This window comes from Pogonomyrmex barbatus, unplaced genomic scaffold, assembly GCF_055798465.1.
Source record: "Pogonomyrmex barbatus isolate J1 unplaced genomic scaffold, ASM5579846v1 scaffold12, whole genome shotgun sequence".
Classification (NCBI taxonomy): Eukaryota; Metazoa; Arthropoda; class Insecta; order Hymenoptera; family Formicidae; genus Pogonomyrmex; species Pogonomyrmex barbatus.
The window spans coordinates 192,819-219,239 of NW_028297108.1; the positions used below are offsets into that span (position 1 = coordinate 192,819).

The window sequence follows — 26,421 nt, forward strand, 5'->3', positions numbered from 1 at the left end:
AACCAAATATGATCGGAATAAATTTTTTGAGGAGCATATTCGTTCAGCCTATTCGAGTGTCACATGGTATTAGATTCGATAAAAAATATGATCGTAAGACTCAGTCTTACAAACAAATTCCTGTTACTAGTACATCTACATATATTCCTTTATTAAAAACGCTTAAAATTTTATTAAATAATAAAAACATTCAAAAATACTTTACTAATGAAATTAAAATCAATACTACTGTATATACACATTTTGTTGATGGAGATGTTTATAAAATAATAAAAATAATTCTTTTTTCCAAAATAACAGGAATGCAATCCAACTTCAATTATTTTTTGATGAATTTGAAGTCTGTAATCCTTTGGGAAGTAAAACAGGTATTCATAAAATTGGAGCATTTTAGTTTGTCATTAATAATCTTCCTTATTACATTAATTCAAGTTTGGAAAATATTCATTTATTAGCTTTATGTTATACTGCAGATATTAAACAATTTGGAATAGATCTTGTATTATCTAAAATCATTAAAATTTTAGAGAAAGAAGGAATATTTATCGAATCTTTAAATACCCTTTAAATACCTGTATTAAAGGCACTCTAATATCATTAATTTTTGATAATTTAGGCGGATCAATGCTACTGAGAATGAACGAATCATTTCGTGCTAATTATTATTGTAGGTTTTGCAAAATTCATAAAGAAGATACTCAAAAATCTTGTATTGCTAATGATAATTTATTACGTTTTTAGAAGGCATTTGTCAGAGAGATTTGAATTTATTCTTTAACTTTTGTGATAAATCTAAAATTATTAGCTTGAATGATCTAAATGATAAAATACAGGTTTTCGATTATGGTTTACATAATAGAGCTAATTTGCCTAGTCTTATATATTTAAATAAGAAATATAATGCAATAGGACAACGTGCAGCACAAACACTTTGTTTAGTTTGTAACGGAGCATCTTTCGGATGCTCCGTTACTAGCGCGCGCTAATACGGCCCGCCATCCGAGGCCGCCCGAATACTCCCGACCGCGACCGACCGACACACGCGTGCCGGCGAGCTGTCACGCATCGACGACGTGATCAGTTATTTTTCTTAACAAATAACCAACTAAACGGTGACACGTGGCGCGGATACGGGTATAAATACCCGACAAATTTTAGGAAAAGAGACCAGTCCTATCCGCTCCTCCGACCTGTCCATCACAAATAACCGTTCCGACCAGAACGGCGAGAGAAGATTCTCTCAACGAATACCGAGCGTTCTCCGTATTCCTATTCTATCCTTTCTCGAGAAATCGGAGTGTTCTCAACTTTCTCGCTCCGCAACGAATACCGAGCTATTCTTGTTCCTCCCTTCTGGGGAAAATCGGAGTGTTCTCAGATTTTTCTCCTCCCAACAATACCGAACATTTTCAGTATTGTCGCTCCATCTCATCTCGAAAGTCGGAGCGTTCTCGGACTTTCCCGTCCCACGTGTCACGGCCAGCGTCCACGGTTGCCTAGCAACGCACACGCGCGGACCCGGTTGCCTGGCAACCGATACGACTCCCGGCGTCCGGCATATCCACAGTCAAATCGCGTTACGAGCATCGCAAAGAAAACCGACCGGCGAAGAAAACGACAACGAACGACCGCGCAGCGAGAGGCGTCACGAATTACTGTAAATTAATTAAAGCCCGGCGGTCGCAACACATCTCACGAACCCGGCATCCGACGAGCGATAACCGAGCGCACGTCCCCGCGTCCGTGCCCAGGGATAAAATCCGAGCGCGCAGGGACGTACCGTTAGAAGTTATATATTTACCTATAATTTTACACGATATAATTTCAAAATTTAATCAAGATTTCAATAAATGGAAAATAATTTTACTATTAATAAAAATGTTAAAAATTGTACTAACATCTAAAATTACAAATAATATGTTGCAAGAATTACAAAAGAGATGCTATAAAAGAGCATCATGATTTTGATAAAAGAATTTCTTATTTCTTTAACACCAAAAGATCACATAATTACTCATTATGTAATGGTTATTAAGAAAATGGGGCCTCCAAAAGCTTTTTGGACAATGAGATATGAAAGTAAAAATGGTTTTTTAAAAGACTTAGCTAATAAATTAAAAAACTTTAAAGACATTGCATATACATTGTCTATACATCATTAAAAAGGCATCTTGTCTATCTGGATTGGAAAAGTGAAATCTCTATAATGTTTGATAATAAACCAATTCTGAAAAATTTCAAAAGACAAAATTTAAAATCTACTCAATACAATGATTTTATTGTGAACAATTTACATGTTGCATCTAATAAATTTATTTATATAGGTAAAAGTGTACAATATCACAGTACTAATTTAATATTAAACAAATTTGTATGTTCATCTTTGTCCAAGGATTTGCCTAATTTTAGTAAAATTTAATTTAATTTATTTTTTCTGTAGATTCTGAAATATATGCCATTTGTGAACGTTGGAAAACATTAGAAATATCATCTTTGTGTTTAGAATATGTTATAAAAAGCATGTCTGTTTTATTTATAATAAAAATAACTGATTTGCCTTATATTAAAAGCTGGGAAATTTACAAATCCTCAGACGAAGATTTTGTCATTATTACTGAATATTTTTTGTAACATCTTTAAAAAATTTTTATATTATTACATTGTCTTTATTTTAAAAATATAACAATATTGTATAACATTGTTTTTATGTTTATCAGATATTTGTGTTAAAAATTGCATTATTTTTTTTACAAATTTGTTATCCTGAAAAAATTATTTTGGAATTAAAACATGTCAATTATTTTATATGCGTGTATAATTTATAAACTTAACGTAACCCCTATAGGGTGAGTTTTTTAACTTGAGATTGGAAAATATCTGGAAAAATAAGCATTGTGGGAAAAAAATGTTCCAAATAAATCTTTAATATTTTCGAGGGAGCAATTCTTTCACCCAGGGGGTGAGGGGGCTATTTCGATTAATGGCGGAGAACCGTAGATATGTGTATAACATGATTTCGCGGATTGAAAATCATGACGAGCATTCTATTTCGAACAGGGCTCGATTGGCCATTAAATCGAAGGGGAATGAGCTTATGTTCAACATGTGCGAGCGCATATTGAGGAGATGGGTCCCGAGGATCCCGCTCCTCGCACCAGGGGGATTATTTTGCCCCACTTTTCTGAGTAGATGTCGCGTGACTTTGGTGGTTTGTCGTTTAGGCTGACGCAACTCCTGACGGACCACGGATGCTTCAGCGTGTACCTGAAAAGAATAGGCAGGTACTATTCCGACGGCTGTGAACACTGCGAGTTCGGGACTGACGATGCGTCCCATACATTAACGGATTGTGAGGCGTGATCCTTTCTCCGGGACGTTCTATCGGATAGCGTGGGCAGTGCCCTGAATGACGAGTCGATCGTACCGATAATGCTCTCTAGCGAGGAGAATTGGAGGCTCGTCGCTTCCTTTGCCGAGGACGTTATGTTCGTCAAGGAGTGTGCGGAGAGGGCGAGACAGCGAGGTCCTTTATCGGACGGATAGCCGTCAGACTCGTCGTTGAGTCTCGGTGCTCCCCGTTCCGTCGGGAGATGGGATTGGCCTTTTCCCCGCATGGCCAATGGCATCACCCGTTTTTACGCGTATCCCGTATTGCGCCTTTTATGTTTCCTCGTTGTCGTTTTGTGATGATGTCTGGTGATTTTGTCGCCACTCGTTTCCTCCTCTCCCTACTTGTTATTATTGGAGTTTGCGTACTGTCGCCTTTTTGTGGTTGTGTGCTCCTTATCACTTCCATTTGTTATATATTTGTTATTTATTTACTGTGCTGGATGCCCGGTGGGACGACGCTTGTTGTTGTCGTCACCTCCGTGAGACGTCCCTTTATCGTAGACCTCTTAATAGATTATTATCTATATGTAGTTTTCGTCAACTGTGATGGATGTGGCTTATCGCTATGGCCTGGGATGGGCCTGAAGTTATGCTTGGCGTTCCGGGTCCTTCCCATTGTCGTGGTTGTACTCTGTCCTGAGGAGGGGTTTTAGTGAGTATTTCCGATTATCGGATGAGTCCCACACTACCTGAGAGGAACGGTTGCTCTCCAGGTGTGCGTAAATGCATTTTCCCCTACCTCCGTAAAAAAAAAAAAAAGGGGGGGTGAGGGGGCTAACTTTTGCGGGATAGAATTGCCCCTTCGAAAATATTGAGGGTTTATTTGGAACATTTTTTTCATACAATGCTTATGTTTCCAGATATTTTGCAGTCTCAAGTTAAAAAACTCGTCCTGTATATAATTTATATTAGTAAAAAGATCAATTAACATTTCTAGAATATAAAATCAACATTTTTGTATATTTACTATTTAACAAAAGTAAACTGTTACATTAACACAAACTTTTTGTTAAGAAATAAACTTTTAACACATAAATAGTAACTTTTACATATTATATCCATTTGAGCAGTTATATTTATAAACTGTAAAAAAAACACTTTTTATGTGTTAATTTTATCATAAAAATTATGTTGTAACACACAATTATCTTGAAATTAAGATCAAGAATACATTTTTTTTGTTAAAATATTAACATAGTATCGGTGTTATGTATTATTTAACACATTTATATTATGTTAAATTAACACAAAATTTTGAGTGGACCGTTTGGGACATGTGATTTATGTTAAATTCAACACATTTTTTCCAACAGTATACGTATGTTCCTTTATCTGCTTGTGACGATCGCCAACGAACAAAATATTAATTCGAGGGCTCCAGCCATGCTTGATGCAATCTCTCCTGTCGTGCTCCAGGAGGATTATTTGTATATTTGCCAATGGCGTTGGAGGGTATCGCCGCTGCAGTCCGACCTGCATGCATCGAGAGAATAGGACCATCATCTCTCTGGAGTACCGGTCGTGAGGATTCGAGAGAATACATACACACACACACACACACACACGCGCGCGCGCGCGCGCGTGTGTGTGTGTGTGTGTGTGTGTGTGTGTGTATTGTTGACGTGTTATTTTAAACACGTTATTTGCAATAAATATCATCATATGCCTCAGTAGTCGAAGGGATACCTGCCCGGTAAGCAGAAGATCCAGGTTCGATTCCTGACTGAGGTGATATTTTTTCGCAAAATAATTACGAGTTTTCACGACTGGTTCGTGGTCGGGCCCCGCCGTGACGCACACTCTCTTGTCGTAAAGATATGGTCGGAATTGTCGATCGGAGAAGAATTTGGCAACTCGGCGTCGTTCGCGGCATGCCTCGCGGCGTGCTTTTGGCGTTGATCGCGTCTGCAAAAAAGGATCCCGAATTCTTTAGAGATGAATTATTGAGAATTGCGATTTACGCTTCCATGCGATATTCTCATATGTGAATCTAAGACTTTGCTCCACAGTTTCGTATCTGCAAACGGTTCAGTAGTGATATTCAAAGATAACTTTTTGTCTAAAATGTATTATGTATTCCTAAAATGTATTATGTATGTATGTAATGTATAAAGTTCTTGCTAGTCTTCTCGAATATTACCAGAAAACTCATGAACGAATTGTCATATAAAGATGCAATGGAGCATCCATTGTTCGCACCCCTTCTGAACTGTATTTACGCTATTTCGGAAATGTCTGCCAAACTGTTTGAAAATAATATATTGAAACAAAAATATTGAAATTTGATGAGACTGAACCTCTACTTACGTACCTATAGGACTTTTGCGAGAAATTATCGGTAAATCTCATTGTGCGAATTTTTATTGTTACATACGCTTGCGCGTGATTATTTTTTAAAAATTTTCGTAGTTATCTTTTCATTGGTTTCATGTCTCATCTTTTATCTATACTTTATTAATCTAGCTTATCAATCTATACTTTATTAATCTATACTAATCTCATCTTTCATGTGTATTATCTTTTCTTCTTATTTATTCACGTTTATATATTTCTATTATCGAAAATGTCTTTTTCTAAATACATTTTTTGAATGATAAGTGCTTCGCTTTTGTAACAATATAATTATAAATATATACCTCTTATATTTAATAAGTCAATACACAAGAAAACTAAATTTAAATCAAGACAAGATAAGAAGTAACTTTTTTTTTTTAAGAAAATTATTCTTTTATTATGTAATGTTTTTATTTTTTTAAAAATAATATTCTTACTTATATATAATATAACAATATATTTGACTTAATTTAAAGTTTAAATTAAAATATAAAAAGTATATTTATTGGGTTAATACACAAAAAAGAGTTATATGATATTTTATAATTATATTGTTAAATAAACGGAGCAGTTATCATCCAACATAGAAATATTTTGAAAATATTTAGAAAATAAAACTGTTACGTCGTGACTGCACAATTCTTCTCTTTCGGATATCAGTTATTAGAATTTAATTAAGCGGATAAACGAGTGACACATGTTCTGTTACTCTGTTAGATCGCGACAGTTACGCAACTGATCTCTTCCGGGGGTTGGTTTCTAGAATTCAGCTAAGCGGATAATCCCTAATATCCTAATCGCGGAAAAACAACAGATGTTTTCCTCAACAAAATCATATATATATAGTGCCCTTAAAGGCACGGAGCGCGCACTGCTACTTCCTTTTTTCACGCGGTCAGAACATTTTCAGTCCATCAGTTGTCAATAATTCAATCAGTCGGTGTCAGTCGAAATAAATCAACAATTTCACCAAGTACAAGTACAAGTGACCAAGTTTCCTAGCACCATTTCCGCCTTCATCATCTCGCAAGTCCCAAATCTCCGGCATTCCAGAGTAACAGTAAGTTCAATTACACATAGAAAAATTCCCTAATAATAGTTTTCGGGTCTCTTCTCCTTATATTTTCTCATTTCTCCCTTACATCCTTTCTATCCTCTGCCGTTCTCCTTACACTTCTACTCCTTTTTCTTTTTCTTTTCTCTTTCTTTCTTTGCTTGGGCCGTCGGACCTCTCGGGCTCCCTATGCGTTGCGGAGCACTCAGCAGGTTCATGGCCGCCGAATAATTCAGCAAAATCTGTTTCTTCTCTGTTGGCTTCAGCCGTCGAACCTCTCGGGCTCCCTATGCGTTGCGGAGCACTCAGCAAGTTCATGGCTACCGAGTAATTCGGCAAAATCTGCTTCTTCTCTGTTTGCTTCGGCCGTCGAACCTCACTGACTCCCTATGCGTTGTGGAACACTCAGCAGGTTCATGGCTACCGAATAATTCGGGAAATTTATTCTTTCCTTTTTTCTCTCCTCTCTTACAATTTTCTCTTTCCCTTCTTAATTTCTCTCCTCTGTCGGATCTCTCGGTTTCCTGAAATATTTCAGAGATAGCCTTAAGGTTTACGACCAATGACATTTCCTTCATATTCCAAATCCATTTCCAAATCCATTTCTTCTAGTGAAATCTGCATCATCCTCTCTTTCCGACGTTCAGAGACGGAGGCGAGCCCTGAAGAGGCTCCATTATCGTCGCAACAAGCGAGCTCGTCAATCAGGGAACTATCCCTCACCTAGGACATCCGAGGTTTTGACACATGCCGAAGAAACCACGAGTTGTTCCAGCAGGAGACCCTATTATTTGTACATATCTCCTCCGTCTTATTCCCCGATCAGACTATCCGAATCTGGATCACCCCCAGATTTCAGCGCACTCTTCCCAGAGCGCCATGACACTAATCTCCAGATATATCCAGATTTCCGCACCCAGAAATCCTTGGACGAGTTCTGCGAACTCCGGACTCCTTCCCCTCCTCCCCTAGACCTCACCATCGGAAATCCGACCTCTCCGAAACAATCACACACATAGATAACAAAATACAAATTTAAATAGATTAACAACGTAAGATAAAATTATCAAATACAGATTAAAAATACTAAACTATGTAAGATAAGAATAATTAGAATATAGACAAACATACAAATATAGTAGACTTTGTACACTATTTGTAAATAATACATCCGTCAATTTTTAGAACATTTATATTACATGAATTTCTATACGTAACACCTTTTTTTATTATTTTATCAAATGTAAATATACCTTCAATAAATGTATTTCAACGCAAGAAATAATGACACGGATCTTGTAGTTAGCTAAACTTGTAATCGTTTTAAAATTATTAATTACATGTAAAATTTAAATTATTTATCGTTTTAGTTATTTCCTCCCTCTTTCATTCCCCGTTATCCCAAGATTCGCATGGTCCTGTCCCTGGCAAAAGAGATTAAATTCTCTTGCCTAAATTACGGACCGACGGACGCACGTCACGCAGTCGAAGTCATAGCGTCTTTTTCAAGACGTTGATTCGCACTCGTGGCTCTGCACAGTGTGTCCGACTCGTAGGGACGCCTCAGTGCGCCCACCTGCGAGAGGGTATTTGGAGCGTCCTTCCTAGCCTATCCATTTTCCAAAAAACTATTTACCTCGGACTGGACGTAACAAAACAATAAGAGATAAATGTGCATAAATAAGAAGAAAAGATAATACAGATAAAAATATATAAATTATTATTTGGAAAATTTGACAAAAGTTGCTCAAATATAATTAATTTTTTATTAATAAGAAAAATATGCCTATGGTAGCTTCTCTGGCAAATAAAATTTCTTGGTTTTTAAAAAAAACCATTTTATAATTATAAAAAGGATCGATAATATCTATTTTATATTGCAGTAACAGTAATTATTTGATGCAATAATTTTCTTATAATGTATTGTTTATAAATTTTACAAATTCTATGACATGCGCCATAAATCGCGATTGTAGGAATTGAATTTGCATTATTATTTGTTATTTTTATAAGTTTTAGAATACTTTTTCGTTTATCTTTAAGATAATTCTTAATTTCGAATTTATTTGAATTTCCTGAAATTTTAATAAGAAAAAATTATTACTTTTATTATATTTTAATTGAATAGCTAATAAAAAACCCTCTATAGGGTTTACATAAAGAGTATTTCCTCTTCGTTAAAAAAAAAATATATACAATATTATAAAATTGTAAAGAGAGACTATAATCAGATATAATTTAATTCATTATTTATTATATTTTAGACAAAGAATCGAACTTATTTTATTATTGCTTATATTATTATTTTTTTTGTTTTAAATATGACCGTATACATTTGTAATTATATTACATGATTATAATTATATATATTTTAACACCATTTTATCTTGTATACGCTATGATGAATTATTCAATGAACTATATCATAAACCTTATATTTATTAAAAATATCTTATTTTATTTATTGTTTTTTATTAAATCGTTATTACTTTGTTTAATCTTATCAAACTATCCGTGTAAAACGTAATTAACTCTTAAACATTTTATCATTTCTAACTTTTTTCTTTCTACCGTCAACTTATTTTCTTCCATCTTTCTTTTCCTTTATTTAATTTAATTTAATCATGGATAACACCAATCTCTTCATATCAAAATAATTTGCTTTTTCAACAACATATTTTTCATTCTCTCTTTATGCTCGACTAATAACATAACATCATCTGCGTATAAGAAATACTTTTTCTTTTTCTATTTTTATTCCTTCTCATCTTTCATAATTCCTGTTCTAAATTCAACAACAAAATATCAAACAAGTGAGGACTTAAGAGACATCTTTATTTTATCCCTTTTGTCATTCAACACTGATACTATTACATTTATATCCTCTGAACTCCTTTCTGTTACCTTTTCTTATAATTAGACTCACCTCTCCCTGTTTTTAATTCTCTGATCAATCTTTCTTCCCCTATATTCTACCCGACATCATCCCTTGCTCATTCCTGCATTATATTTCCATATTTCCACAGTTGCTTTGGTAAATCGCCTATTCCAACCGCCTATTCCCCTTTTTCATTTCCTATTCTCATTGTTTATTTCCTAACCTAGTTGCAAAGTTCTGAATTACTTTTTGCAGTAGCAACAAATGGATTCAGATCTTTTCATGTTCGCTTTTCTTAATATTATTGTTCATTATTTATTATCGTCGCGAAAAAGTTGCATATATAATAGAAGAAATTAGAAAAGAATAATAAAATTCAATAATATGATTTTATAAATACACGAAAGTCTGTATTCATATACTTCTTTATCAATAAATACTTTATCAATAGATATTACAATTTTATTTATTTCTGAGATTTTGTGATACATATAATATAAGTTATATATTAAAGAGCATTTTTCTGTATATTTTAAAAAGCATTTTTCGATAAAAATGAGATACAAATATGAATCTTAATTTTATTAATGACAATCGAGCACAGTGTTTTTGAATAATCGCTATCGCCACCGTTTGTTACAAATGTAAATAAAATCACAAGCCGAAAGAAATATATTAATGTTAATTTAGCAAGTAGAATTAACAAGTAGAATTAATTGAAAATATATTATGCCGACGATAAAAGAAGTATTCAAAATATAAAGCAGTTCTCTCGCACGGTTGAAGTACTGATATTGATATTGCGACACGCGCTTGAAACAGAATAAACGTAAGAAACTCAGAACTTATAATAATTCGATTAAAATTAAAGATATCAGATATTTACTTTAATGTTATTTTAATGTATGCTAATAGTATAATTGAAACAATAAATATTACTACACATGCCTATACCTGTTAATCTTAATATATCTTCTGAAGGAGACAGATTGATTTGTGAGCATGACTTAAAGTTGGATATTACAAAGTAAAATTGGAGTAATTGCGGTACTTATAAAGTATCTTCGTGAAGTATCAATTTCTAATTTAAATAACACTTTTTATGCATATAGATTATATAAATAGATGAATTCAAAAAATATTAGTTTCTGTCAAAAAATCTTAAAGGTAAACCTACTCCTTATAAAATAAAGCACTTTTAATTTTTTTTCATTAATCCTCAAAAACTTCAAGATATAAAAAAATGTTTTTAAAAATAAAAATTTATATAAAATTATTCACATAATCCATATATCCATTTATCCATATATTTTAAAAAATAATTATTTTTAAAAATTTTCAGAATTTTTGTGGAACAAATTATTTTATAAAAATATTATTTAAATGGAAATAATTTAATTATGAAACTCTTCTATAAAACTTTTTCATATTTTTTATATATTTTTCACATTTTTTTATGATTCTTCTAGCTTCAAAATTTCATTTTTCAGAATGGAAATACAAGTGAAAAATAATTGGCTGTTTAGATTACTTATCTGGACGAAATAAATCATATATGCAATTTTTAATTTAAATTAAGTGGTGCTTTTATCAAGTAACAATATTTCCTTTTATCAAGTAACAGTATTTCTTTTTTCAATGGATATGTGCCTCGTTGGCACGTGCAAATGTGCGCTTGTTGAATATATATGGAAGTAATTTAATTATGAAACTCTTCTATAAAACTTTTTCATATTTTGAATATTTTTTAAAGTATAATATTTACAACGTTCTTTTTTAAATAATTATATTTAGAAACTTATTACGTATTTTTATTTTGTTCTTTTTTATAATAAATGTTCTTTAATAGGGATACCAAAGGATAAATTTTTGAAAATAATTATTTTTAAGAAATATTATTATATAAATAAATTATATAAATGAAAAAAGATGAAATAAGGTCATATAAATCAAAGTGAATGTAAATGTCATATAATGTTCATGTAAAGATAGAAACATGAATATTATTAATTAATATTACAAGTGTTTCCACCTTATCACTCTCGGTGTATTTCTTTAAATGTTTAATTTTTTTATGGTTCTTCTAGCTTCAAAATTTCATTTTTCAGAATGGAAATACAAATGAAAAATAATTGGCTGTCTAGACGATTACCTAGTATCTGGACGAAATAAACCATATACGCAATTTTTAAATTACATGCTTTTGATTCTTTTATCAAGTAGCAATATTTCCTGCCCCTTTCGATGGTACGTGCTTCATTGGCACGTGCAAATGTGCGCTTGTTGAATATATATATAAGCTCGGTATTAGGGGAGAGTTGCCGAGTTAATATTGATTTTTAATTATATCCTTCTGATTCTGATATATACGTGAATAAACGTTGGAAATTTTCTCTCGAAGTTTTAGAACATGTTATGGCATATTTAACTTTTTAACAATAAAAAATTAATATCTTATAAATCTTTTTGTGACTGTGCATGCAACATACTGCAATAAATACGGAATTAGCCCGGGAAAAAAGTTTATATCTAATTATATATGATTATATATAATTTTGTAGATCTAATTATGTATGGATTTTGACCTGATCTAATTATATATAAATAGATAAAATTTATAATTATATATGAACAGATCAAATTATGCATACTTATGACGACAAAATTACAGTTGCGTTCCGATATTGATTGCTAGTACTGAAAATAATATATGTGACACCCCTTACAAAAAATAAGTGAAAAAAATGAAAAAAAGAATGAGAGAAAGTGATGAAACATTTTTTATCTCGTATCATTGCATGTTTCTAAAACCGATCACCCATCCATTTGGAGATCCTACTCAATGTCGCCTAATCTCGGTATTGGGATGAAACGTGCTACTGAAATGATCGAATAAGTGATTACAGGATCTCGGCTCAAAATATGATAGATTTAGTTAATGAATGTTACTATATTGTATAAATAGTTTCAATTTTAAAATCTCGATTGCATATGTAATTCTTGTAGATAATTTAATTACATGTATAGACCCGTGAACTTATATGTTTAATAAAAATCATTATTCTTATGAAAATGTTTATTAATTGTTGTATATATTTTATTTACTTGTTAATGAATTTGTTAATAACTGTATTAAATATCGGAAATATTTTTCTTATTTAGTTATATTATAGTTATATTACAGTTATATTACAATTAAGAAAGATGTAATGTGTAATAATGTTATTTCATTATTTATTCATTAAAAATAAAGTTTTTACCGAAAAAAATGTCAATATAATTTTATATAATTTGACATGGAGTTATAAATATTTTGATATAATTACATATAATTAGATCTAAAACATTTTATCTAAAAAGAATTTCAATATAATTTTATATGGAATTATTTTATATGAAATATTTTGATATAATTACATATAATTAGATATAAACTTTTATCCGAAAAAAATTTTAATATAATTTTGGAAAGATTTTTAGGAAAGATTTAGATTATAGAATATAATTATAGCTAGATCTGATGTGCCTGATCGTGTTTACGCTTTTTCTGTTGTCTCTGCGTATTATTTTGTTTGTCAGAAGACATCCCCTTCGCGACGGTTGATCACGCGCTTTCTTCGTAAAAGCTTTTGAACGTGTCATCGGCTGATTGAGCCCCGTAGCGAAATGGAGAGAAAGTCGGCTTTCAGGGGTCCGATAGCGAGAGAGTTCCAAAAGCGGCGAGAGCGAACGGACGTATTGGTAGGAGTAAACTCCGCGTTTGAAAGATCGATAAATGTTATATCTGAAATAAATAGCGAATATATTCTTTAATCAGAAAGAGAGAAAGAGTAACTTAATTAAACCCGTGATCCTACAATTTTTGAGGGCTCGTCTGGGATAATTGAACTGAGGCGGACGTTGACGGACATTGCGCAGTGACGCTGAGTGTGATAACGCTGAGTGCAGTTACGCTGAGTACAACAGAATTGGATGTGAGTTGATGCTCTCTGTGAGTGGCAAAAGAAGAAAAGGTGAGATGAATCCTACGAGGAACCCGTCCAAATTCACAATGCAGGAACTCAAGGAGAAGCTCAAGACGTTCGAAGCTAAATACGGCCGAATCAAAAAGTAACCCTGATAAATCGTTTAAAGGAAGCGGATCCTGCAAGCAATTGGCTTCGCGAACTAGATGACGCGCGGAGTGGCGACGAGGAGCAAGATTTGAATGCGTCCGGAATGACTGCAATAGACGTGCGCGAGACGGAGGTGTCGCGACGAGAGCTCAAATTTCTTCTTCTTCTTCTTCTTCTTCTTCGAGAGAGAGAGAGAGAGAGAGAGAAAGAGAGAGAGAGAGACCCGGAGTGATCGAGCGGGGATTAGAGATCGAGGCGGGGATAAGTCGAACGGAGGCACGGCGATCGCCGAATTATTGGGATTTGACGGAACGAGCGACTCCTGGAAAGTATAGGAAAAGCAGGTGCGGCTTCTCACGACGATATACAAGCTACAAGACGAGATGACAAAGATATTGATAGGCTCGAATATATATAGATATATATAGATAGGCTAAAAGATAAAGCGGCTGAGTGATTCCGCTCTAAGCCCGAACATATCGAAATGTCGACAGAAGACCTTCTCCTGAGCGCTATGTTTAATCATCGTCCAAACAAACTGGCACGTGATGAGAATTTGAAGGATGAATTTGGAAGAGAGGCGAAGCTTTCATACATGCATGATAAGATTATTTTAGCCAACCGGGTGCCGATCGAGGAGGAAGATATTGTCGATTACATTGTTGATGGTATTACAGATTTAAATTGCAGGACCAGGGTCGAATTCAGAGGCTTACAACGACGGCATCTCTATTAAAAGCGTTCGAAAAAATAACGCTTCGGCTGAAGGGGCAACAGTTTCATCGCCTCGAAGGAATAACAGGATAGCACTACGAAGTCTCACGGAGGAGTAAAGCAATAGAGGATTGATGGAGCGGAACCGCCTGAAACGCTGTTACAATTGTGGAGGACAAAATCACTTGAGTGCGGATTGTCTGACTAAGGAGAGGGGTGTAAAGTGCTTTCACTGTGGCGAGCGCGGACACATAGCGGTGAAATGCATCGAAAAAAAAGATACAATAAGAGATAATTGCGTGATAAGCGAGCGTTGCGACGGAAAATATTATAAGAATGTATGCATTAATAACAACGTGGTAACGATGATAGACACTGGTAGCGATATGTGTTTGATGCGTGCGGATTGTTACGTTAAATTGAATGCTCCACCTTTGAAAGAAAACAAAATCTATTTTCACGGCATAGACTCGGTTAGTAATGAAACCTTGGGCGAATTCGACGCGAATATCTATATTGATGACAGCATTTATCCTATTAAAATACGAGTGATCTCTGATACGCTCATGCGTCATGATTTAATTATCGGTGCTGATTTTCTAAGGACGGTAGAAGTTAGAATAAACAGAGCTGAATTTTAAAACCAAGAGAAAATTCCGAATTACCAGAAATACTCCAAATTGATTACATGCACGAAGCGGGCAAATTAGATGCCGCACACCTTAACGATAACTGTAAAAATGCGTTAGAAAATATGATTCGGAGCTATAAGCCAAATAAAACACGCGATGTAAATATTAAAATGAATTCAAATTAATTCTTAAGGACGATGAACCAATGTATCAAAGAGCGCGAAGACTTCCCGAGAAAAAAAAACAAATAGTGAAGCGGCAGGTAGACGAATGATTGCGCGACGGTATTGTGCGGCCATCGTTATCGAAGTATGCAAGCTCTGTGGTTCTAGTTTGAAAAAAAAAAAAACGGTGCATATCGGTTGTGCATAGACTATCGATAACTAAATCAGAGAATTGTAAAGGACTGTTATCCGTTGCCTCTTCCTTGAATACGGCACAGAAGTATTTAAATACCACGCCACATAGAAGCATCGGAACGACGCCCTTTAATTTACTTTTCGGGGGGCAGATATTAAGATGAAGGATGACACCTCTATCCGTGAGCTGATAGAGAAGAAAGAATTAGTTTGCATGTTTCAGGAAGATCGGGATGAAATAAGAAATCGAGCCAAGGAGAGCATTTGACAAGTCCAGCGCAGAGAATCGTCAAGGATTTAACAAACGAAGAAAATTGGCTACATCTTATACAGTTGATGATCTCGTTACCATCAAGAGAACGCAAACTGAGCCTGGATTGAAGTTTGCGCCCAAATATCTTGGTCCTTATCGAATTACAAGAATATTAAATGAAATGATCGCTACATTGTTGAGAAGGTTGGCGAACATGAAGAACCCTACGAGACATTCACTGCGACTGAATATATGAAACACTGGGTAGACGATATGGATGAATTGACGACGGACGAGGATACCGAAAATATCTGAGGACAGATATTAGCGCAGAATGGCCGAATGTAGGAAAGATTTAGATTATAGAATATAATTATGGCCAGGTCTGATGTGCCTGATCGTGTTTACACTTTTTCTGTTGTCTCTGTGATATTATTTTGTTTGTCAGAAGACATTCCTTTTGTTGCGACGGTTGATCAGCTTTCTTCGTGAAAACTTTTGAACGTGTCGTCTGATTGGACCACGTAGCGAAATGGAGAGAAGGTCGGCTTTCGGGGGTCCAATAGCGAGAGAGTTCCAAAAGCGGCGAGAGCGAATGGACGTATTGGTAGAAGTAAACCCCGCGTTAAGATCGATAAATGTCATATCCGAAATAAATAGCGAATATATTCTTTAATCAGAAAGAGAAAGAGTGACTTAATTAAAATTAAACCCGTGATCCTACAATTTTATAATTTGATATGGAGTTATAAATATTTTGATATAATTGCATATAATTTGTAATATTAATAAATCTCTTATATATAATTATATCTAATATGATATAATTATGTATAATTAGATATAAACTTTTTTTCCCAAGAAGTGATCAGTTGCTAACAACTCATAGATAGCATCGAGAATATAACATAAAATGATTTATTTTAAATCCCCGTCTTCTCGTTAAGCTTTCATTATTGTTTTGAGTAAATTTTTCGCAGTAATGACTCGGTAATTCTTGAGGTGACAAATCAGCAGTAAATAGATTGAAGAACTTGTCTTGTACTTCTATATTTCCATAGTTGCTCTGCTACATCGCCTATTCCAATCATCTGTTTTCTTTTTCCATTTCCTATTAGCATTGCCTATTCCCTAGTCCAGTTGCGAAGTTTTGGTTTACTATTTACAGTAGCAACAAGTGATTCTATAATTTCTCATGTTCGCTTTTCCTATTATTATTATTTCGCGAAAAAAGTTGCATATAAAACTGAATATACAAACACAAATGTACAATATATAAATTCAATTTATATTTTTATTTTTTTTCAGTAAGAAAACTTTGTTTATGCAACAACGTAATATATATCACATTCTGTGACGTTATTCGCTGTCACTATTTCGGTTCTATATCCGTTACATCATATCCATTTCAATCCTTCATCTTTTGTGCTTCATTTTCGTAGCATTTTTAAAATTTTGATATTATATTATTGTGTTATTTTCTAATTTTCTTATCTGCTTTTTGTCAAATGACGGCTATCAGCACAGACAATTATCATCTAAACGTCATCAAAAAGTCGAATGAATTCAAAGCTGTGCAAAAAGTTTCAGTATTGTCTGCTTTTTTTAAAGCGTATTAAGCGTGTATTTTCTATAACGATATTTCATAACGATATTTTTATATAAAGACTGTGATTTGTATTTTTATCCTTAAAGATTTTCTTACATATATATAAACAATTTTTTACTAGATAACCCGATACTTCACGCGACGTAGTATTAATATGAATTTATTCAAGAGAATTTGCGCGTTGCACGTAATAATTTTATGAAATCGATGAGATAAAGTTATTTTGGGTGTAATCGCGAATGTATTCGCGATGCATGATTAACGAATCTCTTTGATATTTGCGGATTTTTCAATTTCGTTTATTTAGACATGCTGTATATTATATGTAAATGAATTATTCCTTTTTATATTTTTATACTAAATTTCTATATTATTTCTTTACTAAAATATGATTTTAAAACTCTCTTTATAAATATTTTGCCAATTAATATTCGTTTTAATTAAATTTATAATTATTTAAAATTATATTTATATTTCCTTTAGAATAAATAACTCTATATATATATATATATATATGTGTGTGTATATGTATATAAAACTGTGTGGGTTAATTATAATTTCCCACTCAACAATGTAATTGTTGTTACAAAAAAATTTGGCTATTATTATTAAATTAGAACTCTTGTTGTAAAAGTTCTTATAGGTATCCACATTTACAAAATTTGCAGCTAATCCTTTTTTTGTGTATATTTTACATACTAATATATGATATAATAAGGTTTTTATTAAAATATAATATTAAAATTTATACATTAAAATATATTACTTCTTATTACAGATTAGCCTTTGACTTTGCAATCCGACACGCACGAACATTGTCTTTCGGAAACCACTAATAAATAAGTGAATGACGATATAATCGCTGATCAATCAGTGAACCTTGTCATTCTCATTAATTTCACAGTGGATTCGACTCTGTTTCACTGATTTATTAGTGATGCAAGGGATCACTAATTCAATCATTCTTTTCCACTGATTCAAATTTAGAGAATATTAATTTTTTCTCGTTAAACATGTAATAATAGGTTTTAAAACTTCGAGATAAAAGTTTCAACGTTTATTTGCATATAAATCAGAACTGAAAAGATAATTAAAAATCGATATATTCAGCGATATATTCACATTCTCCGATAATTTTTCCCTAATATATTAAACTTATGTACAACGTTTATTTGTGTACAAATCAGAACCAAAAAGATAATTAAAAATATTCATTCGGTAACTCTCCCCTGATATACTCTCTTAATATACTCTTCTCTAATATACTCTCCCCTCGAGCTTGTATACATACTCAACAGGCATTTTACATATTTGCACGTGCCGACGAAGAGAGGCGTATCAGCGAGAGATATTGATACTTCACAAAAATCAATTATCTGAAACTGAAAATTGCGTATATAATCTGTCTTGCAGTAATCTAAACGATCATTTCTTATCTATATTTTTATATTGAAGAATAAAATTTTAAAGCTATGCTAATGAGATAAAAAATTTTTAATGGGATATAAAATTTTTAAAATTATTTGGAAGTATGTTGTTACATAATATATACAAATAATAAATAATAAGAGCAAATATAAATGTTTCACTATTGTTCATAGATCATAGGTTGTTTGTATAAAAAGCATAACTTTTTTGTACTATTCATCAACAAGTATATTTGTGATTAGTTTATATAATATTTTATATTAAATTATATAAAATGTTACGTAATTCTATATATTATATAGTAATTTATGGATAATAATAAGATACTTATATTTATTGTCATACTTATAAAAACATTTTATATATAATTATATGAAAAATTATTTATCAAGAGTTAAATAAAAAAATATCCGCAAATCAATGATTCTTTAATATAAATATATATATATATATATATATATATATATATATTTATATAACTTTGTATTACAAATTTTTTACCGCGTTCTCGTAGCTTTAAAATTTCATTCTTCAATGAAAATCAAATGAGAGATGATTACTAGGAAACAGATCATATACGCAATTTTCAATATAATTATTAGGTTAATTGATTTCTTTATTAAATAGCAATAATCTACCGCTGATCTGCCTCTCTCCGTCATGCAAATGTATAAATGTAAGTTTGTTGAGTATGTACAAGCTCGAATATTGATTTTTAATTATATTCTTTCCATTCTGGTTTGTACGCGAATAAACATTAAAAATTTTATCTCGAAGCTTCAGGATCTATTATCTCATGTTTAACCTTTATATAATTTAATTTCTATAGTAAAAAATTAATATATTATAAATATTTTTATGACTGTGCACATAATGCAATAAGTACGAATTAGGTTATCTGTTGCTAACAATTCACAGATAACACCAAAAATATATAAAATGATTTGTTTTGAATTTCCGAATTCCGAAATATATTTTTCTTTCAAGTATTGTGATTTCAAAATTTGTTTTTAATAGGGACACTGGAATGAGGATTAAAAAAAAATCGATTTATTTTATTTGAAGAATCACTTCTCGAAGAAAATACAATATGTTTAGCATTTTAATTTTGTTTGAAAAGAAATAACGAAATTATTAAATATTTCTGAAAGCGTTTCAGGCCGAAAGCGTTTTCAGCGCGTCGCTTAATGAGCGATACGATAGGAATTTCTCAAAAACGATTAATTTTTTTATAAATAATAAGTAATTAATTGCCTTCATGTAAATATTACATTTGTTTTAATATTATTATTGGATATATATAAATATAAAAAGAGAGATAAAATGACAATGTGCTAATTTTTCTAACACAAGTAAATTATAAATACTTCAAAATGTCTGATATCACTATAAAATTACTTTTTTTAAAAAAAAGGTAAAAAAGGATGTCAAGTATAGTGGATATTGCCAACTCAAATGATTGTGTAAAATTTATATAAAAGATTTGGTATCAATAATTGGCGCCAAGTTATAGTCCTACAAACATGGAGCTCAAACATGGAACAAGTCCATTTTAATCCAATTATATATTTCAATGGTATAAAAGATTTGATAAACCACTGTTTTAAAAAAATAAAACTCAAGTAGTAGTTTCTTTAATTTAAAAATAATAAAAACCAAATTATGTGTATATCTTTCTATCCATTAAAAACTTCTTTTTCTAACCCAAATGGCAATAATTATTTAGCTTTAAAATATTATTATATTACAAAATTGCTTTACTCAATCTACGTTTTTATCACAAAAAATTATAAAGTAACAGTATAAAATAAATGATAAAATTTTATTTAAATAAAAAAAATGTTTATGTAAAAACTTGGCGCTGCTCATATCTCTAAAAAGAACATGAATAAGATGTGTGTGTGTGCGTGCGTGCGTGTGTGCGTGTGTGCGTGCGTGCGTGCGTGCGTGCGTGCGTGCGTGCGTGCGTGCGTGCGTGCGTGCGTGCGTGCGTGCGTGCGTGCGTGCGTGCGTGCGTGCGTGCGTGCGTGCGTGCGTGCGTGCGTGCGTGCGTGCGTGCGTGCGTGCGTGCGTGCGTGCGTGCGTGCGTGCGTGCGTGCGTGCGTGCGTGCGTGCGTGTGTGTATGTGTGTGTGTAATTATAATTTAATCATATTAAATAATAAATTTTGCCTTTATTTGTAACATTCAAATAATCTCATCATTAGTTTTGCATTTTCGTTTGATCTAAGTAGCGCCAAGTGTTTTAATATCGTACCAGTTCCTTGGGCGATCGAAGATTATCGAAACTGTCGAAATATATAACACGATCGTTTCTCTTTGCGTACGCTACCCAATGAGTGTCGGGACCCATCGTGTCATCCAGATTTACGATACCGCTCTCTTTTCGACACGCGCCGCTAATCGGTAATGCGTCACGCATGAAAACGCCTCTGAAGTATGGTACGCTTCGCCAGCTGATCCAATTGTACGTTGGTAGTTACATCCGTAGGTATTTTTATTGTCTCTTTGACGTTTTTTTTTTCTTTTTTCGCTGTTACACCTCGTTCGCCTTTGTACGGAGCGAGATATAATCCCCGTCCGTATTTGTACGGAGCGAGATACAGTCCCTGTCCGCGCGTTTCCATTGCGTGATTGTGACGTTGTAGTTCCTCGAGCTGACGTTGCATGGCTTTCTTGTCGTTTACCGCTTTCGCCACGCTGGCCGCTCTGCCAATGGAACCGAGCGCGCCCAACATTGACAGAATCAGTAATATGCCGCCTCGTTTCGCCGTCGGAAATATTCATTTTTTTTTTGTTGGCTTTTTCTTTGTCTTCGCTTTCATACCCATGCCGATCTTGGTCTTGGCTTTCATCGCTGCCCAAACAGCTGTAGCGGCAACTTTTTCGCCCAAATTCAAATCTCTCGCAATGACGCGTCCTAGGGCTTTATCGACGAGTATCTTATCCGCCGCGTGTCTATCGGTGAGATCATTGCTCCGAGAATACGCAATGTCGTATTCACGGCACGCCGCGTCCAATGGATTTATGCCCGTTTCACCTCTGACTAGTCGCTTTTTCAGTCGAGTACCCGGACCGCAAAACTGATAGCCAGAAATATGTAACTCGAAAGGAAGCACGTTTATCGCTCGATTGAGCAGACTTCCAAGGCAGCCTTTGTTCGTTGCTGCTGACATATGTTGACAGTCCTTTATCTTCAGTGCAGGAACGTCTATATGCGTGCGTTGCCACGATTGGTTATAATGCTCGACGCAGCGACGATAGATTTGAACCTTCAAATCCGCCTTTATATGCTCCGGAAGTTTGTCCGACACATGGTCGATATAGTCGCCACACATGCGTAACAATATGATCTTCGATATATATTGCAACTATTCAGCGCGTAAATCCCAAATATCAAATAGATGCGATAGCGCGAGATACATTTTGGCTACTGAGCGAATCGCGGTTTCGCGCGCCTATAAATAGGCGTTCAATCAAAGCCTAGATAACGCAGTGTGAACATGAAATTCGTGCGGCACCCGCAGACGATACACGTCGTGAACTATGACGAGAAAGCGCAAATGGGAGACATCGCGACGAAGCGCAAGCATGGTGAAATACTACCGAGTACGCGCAATTATTTGTGGTCTATCGAATTGCGGTAAAACCAACGTTCTCATAAGTTTGCTTGAGTCCGCATAGTGTACGTTTCGAGAACGTGTACGTGTATTCGAAGTCGTTGCAACAACCAAAATATCGATATCTCGAAATTTTGTTGGTATCGATCGACGAAATCGGCTATTTTATGTTTTCCAACAACAGTAACGTCATTCCACCGAGCGAGGCACGTCTCAATTCGATCTTCGTCTTCGACATTGCATGTGATAAGCAAGATGTGATAAGAGAGTATTTCTCGATGGGTCGCCACTCGACTGCTTCTAACTCTGTCAGATGTATGCGAAGATACCTAAACATCTGATACACGACAATGCGAATTTGCTGATTTTATTTAAACAGGATGGTACCAACTTGAAACATGTTTACAACGATCATGTGAATACTGACATGTCGTATGATGAATTCTGTGCGATATGCCGCGATTGTTGGCGGCGCGAGTACAGATTCCTAGTGATAGACAAAGACAGTCCGCTTGTCAACAGGCGGTACAGAAAAGAATTTAACACGTTCGCGTACCATAATGTGGTTAGTTGATGTTGATGCGTCAATGAGACATGTGTTACGTCGTGACGACTGCACGATTCTTCTCTTTCGGGTATCTGTTATTAGAATTTAATTAAGCGGATAAACGAATGACACATGTTCTGTTACGATCGCGACGGCTACGCAACTGATCTCTTCCGGGAGTCGGTTATTAAGAATTTGGCTAAGCGGATAATCCCTATTATCCTAATCGCGGAAAAACAACACGTGTACAGATGTTTTCCTCAACGAAATCATATATATATATATATATATATATATATATATATATATATATATATATAGTGCCCTTAAAGGCACGGAACACACACTCTCTGCTACGTCCTTTTTTTTCACACGGTCAGAACATTTTCAGTTTATCAGTTTGTCAATAATTCAGTCGGTGTCGGTCGAAAATAATCAACAAGTACAAGTGGTACAAGATCAAGTTTCCTGGCGACACCATTACCGCCTTCATCTCGCAAGTCCCAAGTCTCCAGAGTAAAAGTAAGTTTAATTACACATAAAAAATTTCCCTAATAATAGTTTTCGGGTCTCTTCTCCTTATTTTCTCATTCCTCCCTTACATCTTTTCTATCCTCTGCCGTTCTCCTTACACTTTTACTCCCTTTTTCTTTTTCTCTTCTCTTTCTTTCTTTGCTTGGGCCGTCGGACCTCTCGGGCTCCCTATGCGTTGCGGAGCACTCAGCAGGTTCATGGCTGCCGAGTAATTCGGGAAATCTATTCTTTTCCTTTTTCTCTCCTCTCTTACAATTTTCTCTTTCCCCTTTTAATTTCTCTCCTCTGTCAGATCTCTCGGTTTCCTGAAATATTTCAGAGATAGCCTTAAGGTTCGCGACTAATGACATTTCCTTCATATTCCAAATCCATTTCTTTTAGTGAAAGCTGCATCATCCACTCTCTCCGACGCTCAAAGACGGAGGCGAGCCCTGAAGAGGCTTCGTTACCGTCGGAACAAGCGAGCGCGTCAATCAGGGAACTATCTTTTGCCTAGGACATCCGAGGTTTTGACACATCAAGAAACCACGAGTTGTTCCAGCAGGAGACCCCATTATTTACACATATCTCCTCCATCCTATTCCCCGATCAAACCATCTGAACCTGGATCACCCCCAGATTTCAGTGTACTCTTCCCAGAGCGCCATGACCTCCAGATATATCCAGATTTCCGCACCCAGAAATCCTTGGACGAGTTCTGTGAACTGCGGACTCCTTCCCCTCCTCCCCTAGACCTCACTATCGAAAACCCGACCTCCTCTCAAAAACAACCACACACAGACAACAAAATACAAATTTAAATAGATTAATAACAGATTAAAAATACTAAACTAATAGATTAATAGAATTTGTACACAGAAAACCAAACAATACATCCGTCAATTTTTAAAACATTTATATTATACGAATTTCTGTATGTAACACCCTTCTTGTTTTATTATTTTTTCTTCAAATGTAAATATATCGTCAATAAATATATTTCAACGCAAGAAATAATGATACGATCTTGTAGTTACCTAACCTTGTAATCGTTTTAAAAATTTAATAATTACATGTAAAATTTAAATTATTTATCGTTTAGTTATTTGCTCCCTCTTTCATTTCTCGTTATCCCAAGATTCGCGCATAGTCCTGTCCCTGGCAAAAGAGATTAAATTCTCTTGCCTAAATTACGGACCGACGCACGTCACGCAGTCGAAGTCATAGCGTCTTTTTCAAGACGTTGACTCGCACTCGTGGCTCTGCACAGTGTGTCCGACTCGTAGGGACGCCTCAGCGCGGCCACCTGCGAGAGGGTATTTGGAGCGTCCTTCCAAGTCCCATCCATTTAAAAAAAAATATATAAAAATATATTTACTTCGGGTTGGACGTAACACATGAATAACATCAAAGATCGCGAGAAATAGCAAAACAGCAAAAATAGCAAAACAGATTGCGAAAACGAGCGATTCGATTCGCAAAAAATATCGCGCTTTGAAAACTGGTAAAATAGATGAAGCTGTAGCGTTGGAGAGACGCTTCAAACCCATCGTCGAACCTTTAAAACAGATTGTCGAGGAAACATATCCAATTAAAAAAGTAGCCAATATTGCAAAGGATTTCAGTATTAAGAAAAAAAAGAAACGTGAAGATAGCGATGACGATGACGATACTACTACTAACAGGGATTCGTATTGGACGGATGTTGGATGGTTGAAATTATCGCCGCAATCTAAAAAGCGTACAAAACAATTGAATGCCGCGTCTGATTCATTCACGTTCGATTCTACATCGATAGAACCATCAAAAGAACTACCGAAAATACCGCTATTCGTGCGAAATGAAAATATTTTTGAAACAAAAGACGTTGTGAACCGTCACTCGAAACAACCATCAAACAGAATCTGCAAACGCATGGAAGTCGTGAGACGCTTCATGGTCAGCTAGGACTATTGGGACGAAAGTACGTGGACCTTCTTCTCGGTGACGACATAGATAAAGCGATCGATAATGGTACGGTATCTATTTCGATAAAAGTGGTACAATGCTCGGTGACAAAAAGTTTGACGTTGACAAAAATGACTCCATAATCATAGACAATGTGAGATACAATGGTACACCAGGATTATACGAATTGATCTTCAAGAGACTTCCCGATAAAGCTATATTTACCGAAGATAACAAACAAACGTATAAAAGTATATTATTAACAACGAATGCTCATAGACATGGTCACAGCGCCCATAATCCCATCATGGGCAACAAGGGATACAAGTACGTTAACATCATCGCTCGTATCTACATATAAAAGAAGCAGTAAAAAGGGTATAGGCATGCATATTATACCATCCATCATGAAGTTAAATGACAACAAGATCGATTACGTGCATTGGGACGATCCCAACGAACTGGTGGATCGATTCCGATTATTCGACGCTTCGCACCAAGCTGGTCACAATGCTCACGACAACGAGATGCTGTCGATCATCGAGGAACTTCGCGAAGCCGGCATTATTATAAATTAAATCGCGTGTTGACGAAACGAACCAGTCGATTGACGTCAGAAAGGAAAAAAAACTTTAATTGTAATATATCTTATTTACACGCATTAATATCAAACATCGTCGAAACATGAGATCGTCAAAATCTGATGGAAAAAATATTAACTCCGTAAGGCGACGACTCGTCGAGAAATTGCACGCTCCAGCCAGAAGAAATTTTGACGAAGATGTGTCATAATTCGGAGATACGACGATCTGTGGCAAGCTGACATCGTCGAGATGCGCCCATATTCGAGTTTCAACAGAGGTCATCATTACATACTCACCGTTATCGATGCGTTGAACAAATATGCCTGGGCCGTACCGCTCAAGAGCAAGGTCGGAAGCGAGACGACTAACGCTATCGCCGAGATAATTCGAGAGAGCGAAAGATGCCCGAGAAATTTGCAAACGGATATGGGGAAGGAGTTTTACA

General features: G+C 34.6%; 1 protein-coding gene and 1 pseudogene across 3 annotated transcripts in view; one reads left to right on the forward strand and one right to left on the reverse strand.

Moving 5' to 3' along the window:
- The window catches only part of LOC105429683 (uncharacterized), a 225,220-nt gene that overhangs the window by 94,939 nt on the left and 103,860 nt on the right, over positions 1–26,421 (reverse strand). Inside the window, exon 2 of one of the 3 annotated variants that reach the window (XM_089071875.1) lies at positions 2,587–5,295. The exons of the other annotated variants lie outside the window; for them this stretch is intronic. Within the exon in view, the coding sequence (XP_088928001.1) occupies positions 3,285–3,626 (342 nt within the window). The 5' untranslated portion in view covers positions 3,627–5,295 and the 3' untranslated portion in view covers positions 2,587–3,284. Of the gene's footprint in view, positions 1–2,586; positions 5,296–26,421 lie in introns of those variants that run through there. 3 annotated transcript variants of the gene reach the window in all.
- LOC148937625 (uncharacterized) lies at positions 303–2,419 on the forward strand (annotated as a pseudogene).